This window comes from Ammodytes marinus, assembly GCF_949987685.1.
Source record: "Ammodytes marinus genome assembly, chromosome: 17".
Taxonomy (NCBI): Eukaryota; Metazoa; Chordata; class Actinopteri; order Uranoscopiformes; family Ammodytidae; genus Ammodytes; species Ammodytes marinus.
Genome location: NC_137221.1, coordinates 14,411,405 through 14,422,257, shown reverse-complemented (window position 1 = coordinate 14,422,257; position 10,853 = coordinate 14,411,405). Strand labels below are relative to the sequence as shown.

The window sequence follows — 10,853 nt, the reverse complement described above, 5'->3', positions numbered from 1 at the left end:
CTACCACTACAACGGCAGCCTCCTGGACGGAACATTTTTTGACTCCAGGTATGTGTTGATGTTTAATATTCATCATATTAACCAGGCTCTTAGTAGTAAATATTTGGATTTTGTATAGAATTTCAGGTTTAATGTGTGTTGTTCCCCAAGTGGCCTCAGGGTGGTAGCATCACCCTATGCACTAAAAAAGTAAAGTGGAAAGATGAAATTAAACTTAAAAACCCCTTGTGGATATTTCATGTTTAAATAACACTGCAGTCTCAGAATGGTTGTGAAACTTATTTCTGCCTGTGCTGGTACTCTCAACAAAGTTCACTCACTAGTCGACAGGGACTTTATGTGCTAAAAGTCTAAAATTATAAATATGAATATAGAAATAAAGGTCTTCAATTGCCTTATAATTCTTAATATATTTTTGAATGCCAGCTGTAGAAGAAACCACAACAGTATTTATTGTACAATATACTTAATCAACTTTAAGGATGCTAGACTGTGATACATTGATTCTTTCTATTACTGGCAGAAACAACAGTACTGCAAATATGTTTTTTGTTTTCTTTGTTTACTTCCTGGTCATAGCTGACAGAATTTTTTTTTTTTAAGAAAAGGAAACTTTTTTGAAACAGCTGCTTGGATTATTTACTCCTCCGGAAGTTACTGAATTGCTTAATCCTTTGCACCACAGATGTTCTGTATAGATGTCAATGTTAAGGACATTTTCTAATTCGATAGTTCAGAAAAACTGATAACAACGTATGCAAAAATAAAGCACAAAGAGTCAGGAGTCACCGAGTCAGATTCTTAAAGCATCCGCAGAGACTTAAGTTAAGTCTTGCAAGAATGAGCAATTCACATGTTACACCAGTGCAACAGAGAAATTAACTGAAGATAGTACAAAGGATCATAGCTTTTATCTCCACAAATGTGTGTGCGTTACATTTCGGGTTTGAGTGTGTAACCACAGAAGATGCTTTTACAGGATGCAGGTGTAATAATTCATAGTTTGTCAAATCAAGCAATACATTGGGAGTTTAAAGGAGTTTTCCTCCAATTGTTCCTCATGAATCTTCTAGCCATGTTCTCATGTGAAAATGTGAACATGGACATGTAAAAACCCCCGAGTGTGTTAAAGACCTACTTCACCGGTGGGAATATGAAGGTGTATTGAACTCTGAGATCCTATTTAGTATAAATGTGCAAAACAAATTTAAATTGGTTCATCCTAGCCTGAGAAAAGGCAAAAAGAGTGTTTTATGGTATCACTGTCTAACCCTACATTTTTCTTACTGTGACATCACAGTAAGAAAAATGTAGGGTTAGGATTAACAGGACAGCTGGGCCAAGGGAAGACTGAGGGAAGACTGAGGGAAGAAAAACCTCATTCATTATATTATAATAGTGATTTTATAATGATAGAACGCCGGTTCTGTATGGGTGAAGTATTCCTTTAAGTTCACTGGGACAAAGCTTACAGCAAGTAACACGAATGTTTAAGCATTAAAATGTTATACAGTTAATAAACAGAATATATTCTCTGACAGTCAACATCTCACGGACCCCCCTATGTTAACTTCCTACCACAAACATTAACTGTTGCCTCATTCGTATACTTCTACCAGGAATGTGCAATTCTTGGTATTCCAAAGTGATAAAACGCTGCACATTTGTGTAAACAGAAAACACAAGTGCACCGTCCAAAACAAACTGCTGGTAGCAAACTCAAACACAGTGTTTTTTTTTGGGGGGGGGGGGGGGGAGGATTTTCCCTTAAGTCTTTCCCTGCAGCAGACTCAGGTGTTCTTCTGTGCGCTGCCTGAAGCCCCCTGTACATGACATTAAATGACAAACAGTTTTTCTATGTGGAAGTGTGATAAAACTTTTGTCAATTTTATCTGCTCTACAGTTACTCTCGTAATCGCACCTATGACACCTATGTGGGTAAAGGTTACGTGATTGCAGGCATGGACGAGGGTTTGATTGGAGTCTGTGTCGGAGAGAAACGCACCATCACCATCCCCCCACATCTTGGCTATGGAGAGGAGGGCACAGGTGCGTGTGTGTGTGTGGGTGGGTGTGTGTGTGAGAGAGAGTTTGGGGTAATGCTTGAAATGTTCTCTAGCCTTGGACTAGAGGACTACTTTGTCCGCAGATTTTTGATATTAAATTCTTTCTTTTTTTCCTCTTCACTCTTACTATGTATCTCTCAGGCTCTAAGATTCCCGGCTCAGCTGTGCTGGTGTTTGACATTCAAATCATCGACTTTCACAACCCATCAGACAACACTGAGATCATTGTCACTTACCTGCCAGAAGAGTGCGATAAGAAAACCAAGAAGGGAGACTTTGTCAAGTATCACTACAATGCCACTCTGATGGACGGCACATCCATAGACTCAACGTGAGTTCACTTTTAAAGTGTTAGAAAATGCAAGAGGGACGTGTGTGAATAGCATGCTTGGGAATAAGGCAGAGGAACAGTCATGCATAGCCTGCACAGGACAAACACATGATGTGCACTGGTACGAGCAGCGTTTACGTGAGCTGTTTTACTGTTGTATGCAACCACCAAGGAGTGGGGGCCCCTATTAAGCTAGATTAATCTGGTATTCAAGGCGCAGCGTTCAACTGTCAATTGTGACAGTTGTACATCTTGTTATGTAATGATGTACTTCTCCATCTGCATCCTTTCTCTGTTCTGTGTTTGTATGTGCTTAAAGGTCAGTCAGAGTTCCCTGAAAGTGTCACTTCTTCTTCTGTTGACAGACAGCCGTAATAAGACTGTCTGGGGATTCAAACTCTCTCAGTGATTTTTCACTCAATCTAGGGCCTGCTGATTTAAAGCTATTATGTGTAATATGTGTAACATGAGCGGGCATCTCTAAAGGTTAATTTTCTCTACACAGTCCTGCACAGGATGAGAAAAGAGGTTTTATGAGATCTAATTGGGTTCTGTTTCGTCTTTCTATGCACATTCCTCAGCTGATGCTCTATTTAAGCTTGCTAATTGTGTTGCCCTTGACTTGACCTTGATAAAAGCCAGACAAAGTCATTAAAACAGACACTAAGGGGCAGGGGTGAAAAAAGAAAAAAGCGCACCAACTCTGTGTGAACAAACGTGGGGCCAAACTTGGCCTGCTGACATCCCATCTACATTGGGGTGAGTGTTAGGCAGGGTTGGCAGTGCTCCACGGTGTGAGCAGGTCACTCGCATTTCACTCACATTTGTGACTAAAAATAGATGTGCGTGAACTGTGGAAAAATAAATTAGGAGCATGTACGGTCTCCGAATAATAACTCTTAACACTTGACAAAAAAAAACATGTCTGATGTCTGATACATTTTCACTGTGCCCCTAAAGTTCTGTATGTGCTCTAGAGCTCATGCTCTCCTTGGGAAAATATTTAGCATAGGTCCCTGAGAGGGACACCTGAGCTTCTCAAATGTCCCTCAGATTTGACCTTAGGTGGTCCCTTCAGATAAAAAATAAGTGAGGTGTTCATGTGCTATTAGGGTGCCTCTATGGTGAAAACAGACATGCTTTAATATCCTAAGGTCAAACATGAGAGTCACGACCTGAGCAGCTGACAGGGTGAATACACCGGTTTGAATGAAGGCAATTGGACACTGAACTAAAAAGGCTTGCTTATGGATGAGTACCTAACATATTGTTATTTCTTATGTCTTTTTATTAAGGTATAACTATGGTAAGACATACAACATCGTTCTGGGAGCCAACCAGGTAGTCCCAGGGATGGAGGACGGAATGATGGAGATGTGCGTGGGAGAGAAAAGGAAACTAGTTATTCCTCCCCACCTCGGCTATGGGGAGAGAGGAGTCCGTAAGTCACTGACGCACACACACACACACACACACACACACACACACACACACACACACACACACACACACACACACACACACACACACACACACACACACACACACACACACACACACACACACACACACACACACACACACACACACACACACACACACACACACACACACACACACACACACACACACACACACACGCACACACACACACACACACACGCACACACACACACACACACACACTTATTTGTAATATACACAGTTTTTAAGGACAAACTCCTGGGTGTGTTAATGAGGAGTGTGCTCAACACATACAGTATACTCTGAGGTCTACCTCATCAGCTAACCTCTTCAAATGCTAATGCAAATATATCTTTGTGTGTGCAGCTGAGGAAGTTCCTGGGAGTGCTGTGCTGGTGTTTGACATTGAGCTGGTAGAAATGGAGGAAGGACTTCCCGAAGGCTACATGTTCATCTGGAATGATGATGTAACACCTGACCTCTTCGCCGAGATGGACAAAGACAAGAACAAGCTGGTGGAAGCCTCTGAGGTAGGCAACAACCTGCTGTTTAATGTGATTTTTTTAAAGATTAAGTATAGATCTGAAAAATGTCTGACCTTTTTGCTTGGGCCAGTGAATCCTAGAATTTAACCCCCTTGATGCCTCCTTTGTTTCTATAGTTTACTGACTACATCACGCAACAGGTGAGCGAGGGCAAGGGCCGCCTGGCTCCTGGATTCGAACCCTTTCGTATCATCGAAAACATGTTCTCCAACCAGGACCGCAACGGAGACGGAACGATAACGGAAGCAGAGTTCAAACTTAAAGCAGACGAAACCGCCCATGACGAGCTATGACGGGGCGGAGTGTACAATATCAGGGTGAAGACGGAAGGGTTTGATATTAGGGAGGGGGGGTGGGTGGTAGAATAGAAAAAGATGGGGTGGAGTGTGGAGTGAGAAATGTGCGAAGAGATTTTGTTTTTTTATTTTGAAGACCAGCTTGATGGTCTAAGGGGCGTATTGTCCTTTAAGAGCCACATGAGTCTGCGTAGTAAGAGGGTGGATTTAGTTACAAGGATTATTTTGAGGGCTAAATAAGAAAACACCTCATTTGACGGCTATGATGACAATGAATGACTTTTTATTTCATTTTGTTACCACCTTTCCGATCAAGTTGTTGCCTTGTTTTATGTGACATTTATTTTGAAGGGCACAGAAGCACTCCTGTGTTGTGTAGAACAAACCAAGGCCTTGCTCCACGATGTCCGCTTTCAGCACTCCTTATTTATAACCATCTTGTGGTTGTGAATGAAACTTAGCTTCCTTTTCACTTGGTGTCCACTTGACGGTCTCTGAAATATCTGACCGTCTTCCAGGACGAATATAAGTAGGTCATCACTCACTGCAGTATACTGGGATGGAGGGAAGTTACATTTCTTTGCCATAGTCACCACTCATTTGTTGATGAAATCCGAAAGTGATCATTTTTAAGTGAAAGCTTTAAGTTAGAATAACATTTTATTTTCATTGTTTCCAGCTGACACCTTCCTCTGTTTTATTTTACATGTCGGGATACTGTTTGAGTTTTTTTCATCTAAAACAACACTGAAAGGTCCAAAATATTCAAATGTTGTTAGGGCTTTCCAGTCTTCTTTCATTTGGTCAACGAGAATAGCCCTCACTTGTGAGTGTCTTCATCCAAATGTCAAACTGTCATGCATTTAAGCATTGTGTGTGTGTGTGTGTGTGTGTGTGTGTGTGTGTGTGTGTGTGTGTGTGTGCGTGGGGGGGTGTGTGGGTGTGGGTGTGGGTGTAAGCGTGCGTGCATGCATGGGTTTTTATGTGTGAAGGAAAGCAAAGAGTGTGTGAAGTTATTGTTTTGTTTAAATTTTTTATTCACGAGAATACTGAGGCTCAATGATGACAATGTCAACACAAAGTTTAGTTTGATTAAAAACCTGACCTACATACAGCTGTCTTGACTTTGTACGGGTGACTATGTTTGATTGCTATGCTTCACTACAGTGAGCCAGTCCTACTGCGCATGCTCTGCCTGACAGTCTAATAACTGAATAGCCAAACCATGTTGAAATCATTAGAAGACCCTTTGCCGATTCAGATATGCCACTAAAGTCCAAAGCATCCGAAAATATACCAGAAACCTTTAGACTTGTTGGCTTTCCATAATCATGATGATTGCAACATCCCACCCACTTGCTTGTGTCTGTCATGCCTCCTGTCAGTCTGAAACGGGGGAGGGAGAAGTGTGTCCATTGCTAGAGCGGGCGCAGACTGCTCAGTTTGAGCACCAATTGCTTTAACAGGAGGTGTTTTCTCCTCTTGATCCACTTTTCACGGATTAATTTTCATGCGGACGTAAGCTTAATGCCGACGGCTACGAATCAAAGTTGTTTTTATCTTTTTCTGCAGCCCTATTAGTTTTTGCAAATGACAACGCAACTGTGTTATCGACGGCAGTAACTTCACACAATGGAAAACAACGGCATAGGCTGCATGGTGAGTGACTGTATGTTTGTCTACCGGTGCCGTGCTTTAATTATTGTCGACTGTAACAACCGAGAATATTAGAGTAAGCCTATTAAATAATTCAGACAATGTTTGAAAACGGATGGGAAATTAAATGACACGCACGAGACTGCCATAACGGTCTGTGAGTTTGTGCACAGTTGAGCGTTGAGATAAAACGCTATAACGTGCAATGTACGCAGTGCTTCCGCGTCCTGTGTGCGACTCAATACATTTTACCTTCCATCCACTATCATCATCTACATATGCCTATCTCATTGCCTCATTGCCAAAAGGCTGTGGAGAGATTGGTATTCTTAAGGTCAGGAGTTTAGGAGTGTGAAATCACATGTTCCCCACCCTGAAGCTGTCTTCCAAGTGACCCTGAAAATAACAGCTTCAACAGCTTCTGTTGAATGTTGTAGAAAACATACGGGGACGGTGGCAATGGTTAATGGCTATGGTTAGAAGACTACTAGGCCTACTTTATTGCAGAGCAGAGACATGTATACCCAAAATGTACTTCATATCAGGGACGGTTCAAAACATTTAGCCGACCCCGACCCCACTATCGGGTACACATCATTGGAACAGATTTTGTATTATGAATTTTATCTTACTTGTATGCAAACCAATATCCTATTTTAGAACCATTAGAGGCAACAAGGGAGAGATTGCTGACTGTTGGTGGTGGGCCTATTGTTCTTTGGCACTTGTCTATCAGGTCATGTCACTTTGTCTGGGTCAACCTGACCTGATGTCTCAAGGGATCATGGAAGTAACACAAAACACTCCTTCCCAGAATCCTTTGATGAAAGAATGCAGAGAAGAAAGGAATACAAGATAAAGTGAAGAAAATAAAGGTGGAGGACATAGATTAAGGGCAGACATTAAAAGATGAAAAGTGTGTAAACCAGCCAAGAAGGGGAAATTATTGAGAAGGGGGAAGGAAAGGACAGGAGAAACCATGTGGAGAAGAAGTGGAACCAGTTGTGGTAGGACAATAACGAAAATGAACTTTGGGCATTAACAATATGAATCTACATAAAAGCCCATCACACAGCAGAAATAAATGCAACAGCCAGTCAGACTGCAGTTTTTGCCTTTCACATCAAAGTACACGCCTATTTTCTACTGCAGCAGCGCTGTTGTTCAGCGTTGAAGAAAGAGGAGACTTCAGTGATAGGAAAGAATGATATAGTGGAACAGCAGAGGGCCACGAAACGAAAAGTATACTCACATTATCCTCTGAAGATGAGGAAGTTGTTGATAGAAAAAAACATGAAGTTCATTACATGCATACATCTGCTTTATGTGAACTTTTGACCCACATTGTACAAGGGGGAAACTTGCTAGCAGAAAAAGGAGCACATCTGTGTGCAGTGAAACTCTAAGCACACGAGCATGCAAGCAGGCCAGTGTGTGTGTGTATAAAGACTTTGAAACAAACTGTAGAATTTGGTCAATCTTGTACCATTCTTGTCACATGTTGTAGTGTCTACCATTTTAAGACATTGTAATGTTTATTGTTTAACTAAGAAATAATGTCAAATCTACTGTTGGAGATAACTGGAAAAGTCTTTCTCTCTCATGCAACGTGACAGGATGCAGGACTGCCTTACAGTAAGGTCAGGGAGTGTACGTGCAGGAAAGCATGTGGGATAGATTCATAGGACTCTTACAGCAGCTTCTCAATTAAAGACAAATCTGCTGCAGTTCTTTAACTTTAATGGACAGTTCAAATGTTTTATTCTTTTGAGCACATGCACATTGTGAGAACAGATTTTAATGTGTGTGTTATATGGTTTTGGTTATTGAATAGTTTATTCTATTGGTACTGTTCAGTTTACTTTGCACAGCAAGTAAGTTTCAAATCTCCATCTTGTCTCCATGGGCCGCTCTTGAAGTGTGACCACTGCTGCAGGGGGTGGGGATGTGGATCTGTGTTGTTAAGCAGTAAAAGACAGTATAACAACGGTGACATGCTCTTTCATCTGATCAAGCTATTGTTTTAGCCCATAAGAACCAATGGTGACACCCACCTGACACACTTTAAGATTGTCCTATGATCTTCCCTGAACAGCTTCATTATTGTCTTTTACTCATTAAGTCCCTAAGTGAAATATATTCAACATCCTGGTGTGGGAGTAGTGACAGGATGTGACTTCCCATACGTCACATCGGGCTACTACTATCTATGATCGGGACTTTAGCCTTAAAATAGTCATGGGAATCCTGATGTAACATATTTGTCACAACAACAAAACTGGTAATAAGCCGCTCAATTGATTTTGCTGTTTCAATTATTTTGAATTAATATATGTTAATTTGTTCAATTCAAAGTATATTTAAAAAAATATAAACAAAAAATAATGACAAATAATTTAGTTATTAATAATATATATTACAAAACAATTATTTCCATATCTGTAAATTACTATTTAAACCTGGCTCGACCCAAGGGGAGGAGGGGGCTCCGTGCTTTCACCGTGCCGGTTAAACGAGTCGGTCTTGGGCCGGTCAGTACACTTACACGCTGTTTCGTAATATAAAATATGCCAATAGTTTAAAAACAACATTCCTGTAAACACCATCTATAATCCATAATGAAAACTAAATATTTAGAAAAAAAACACAGAAATCTCTTCACATAAGGGGCAAGGTCCTAAATTAAACTGTAATGCCCATGACCTCAGGTCATTGAAAAATTGCATGATTTTATAAAGGATATTGTCGGTAAACACAGTTTGTCGCTACATCCACAAATTCAAGATAAGACTCTACCATGCAAAGTGAAAGACATATATCAACAACATCCACAAATGCAGAAGATTTCTCTGGGCCGGGGTTCATCTGAGATGGACGGACGCAAAGTGGAACATGCTGCCATCCAGACAATGTCAATCTCGGGGACATCCATTCTTATTTAAGCAAGACAATACCGAGCCACATTCTGCACGTTTTTATACAGTTTGGCTTCGTAGGAACAGAGTGTGTGTACTAGACTGGCCTGTCTGCTGTCAATACCTAGCCTGGTCCAACCAGACCATCGTACTTAATTTCATTTGTACAGAAGGGAAACTGAAATTTGAGCGGAAGTAGGTAGGCGGGCGGAGCCAGCTTAGTCAATACCTGTCTCCCATTGAAAAAATGTGATGCATTATGAAGCACAAAGTATCACAATGGAGGCCCCAGAATGTTAAAGTTTTATTTCAGGCAAGAATGGGAGATCATTTTGCTTACAAAATGTCAACAATGGATGTCTTCAGTTCCCAAATGCTTACTCAGTGTCCCAACTTTTTTTGAAACGTGTTGCAATTTTCAAATTGTACATTTGTGTATATTTACAAAAAGCAAAAAATGTATCAGTTTAAACAAAACATATAATGTATTTGTACTATTATTTATTGAATACATGTTGAAAAGGATTAGGAAATGATCACAACATTGGGGTGGTTGTGTGTGTGTGTATATATATATATATATATATATACAGTCATATGAAAAAGTTTGGGAACCCCTCTCAGCCGGCAACATTGCACTGATTTGTTGAACCATGTACAGATACACAATCTGCAGCCAGATGTTCTTGCAGGTCTTTGGAGGTGATCTTTGGGTTGTGTGCAACCATTCTCACAATCCGCCGCATATGCCGCTCTTGTACTTTTCTTGGTCTGCTAGACCTGGGTTTAACTGCAACTGTGCCTGTGTCCTTCCATTCCCTGACAACGTTCCTTACAGTAGAAATTGACAATTGAAACCTTTGGGAAAGCTTCTTGTAGCCTTCCCCTAAACCATGATAATGAATAATCTTTGTTTTTAAGATCTTTTGGGAGCAGTTTTGATGGTCCCATTCTGTCTCACTTCAGCAGAGAGTCAAAGAGAAGTGCAACTTGCATTTAGGCACCTAAAATACATTTTCTCATGATTAAACAGACATTTCTATGAGGTTCAAGGCTTAACAACATAATCCAACCAACTTTGTGTTTAAAGTCATCAGTTTTACATGCTGTTACAGGCATTAAAATCAACAAAACCACAAGGGTACCCATATTTTTGCACAGCCAGTTTTTCACATTTTATTTTATTTCACACAACCAAATACTGCTTTTCAAAAAATCTTTGTTTGGAAAACATCCCAGTACTTAGCTGTTCCTGGTAAATTAAAGACATACCACTTTTATCTTTTTTTTGTGAAAGCAGAGTCAATTATAATGCCGGCTGAGAGGGGTTCCCAAACTTTTTCATATGACTGTATATATATATATATACACACACATTCTCCTCAAATCTTGACTACTATACACAAATGTTTCATATCCTATTCTATTAAGGTGTTGCTGATGAACCCTTTTTGTTCTCGCTTTCTTTTCTTCATTTAGGTCTGCCATATCAAATTTGGACAATGCTATTCTTCTCTAAAGAAACATATGTCTTCAGAGGAACATGTACTGGTAGGCATAAACTTTCATCTACACTTTAA

General features: G+C 40.4%; 1 protein-coding gene across 1 annotated transcript in view; it reads left to right on the top strand.

The window, feature by feature from the left end:
- fkbp9 (FKBP prolyl isomerase 9) overlaps positions 1-5,812 on the top strand; it is an 11,055-nt gene extending 5,243 nt beyond the window's left edge. The window contains exons 5-10 of the mRNA XM_080045564.1: positions 1-48; positions 1,904-2,049; positions 2,208-2,397; positions 3,693-3,838; positions 4,228-4,391; positions 4,523-5,812. The exon at positions 1-48 is cut by the window's left edge and continues 142 nt beyond it. Coding sequence (XP_079901690.1) covers positions 1-48; positions 1,904-2,049; positions 2,208-2,397; positions 3,693-3,838; positions 4,228-4,391; positions 4,523-4,699 — 871 coding nt within the window. The 3' untranslated portion in view covers positions 4,700-5,812. The remainder of the gene's footprint in view (positions 49-1,903; positions 2,050-2,207; positions 2,398-3,692; positions 3,839-4,227; positions 4,392-4,522) is intronic.
- Positions 5,813-10,853: the final 5,041 nt, after the last annotated feature.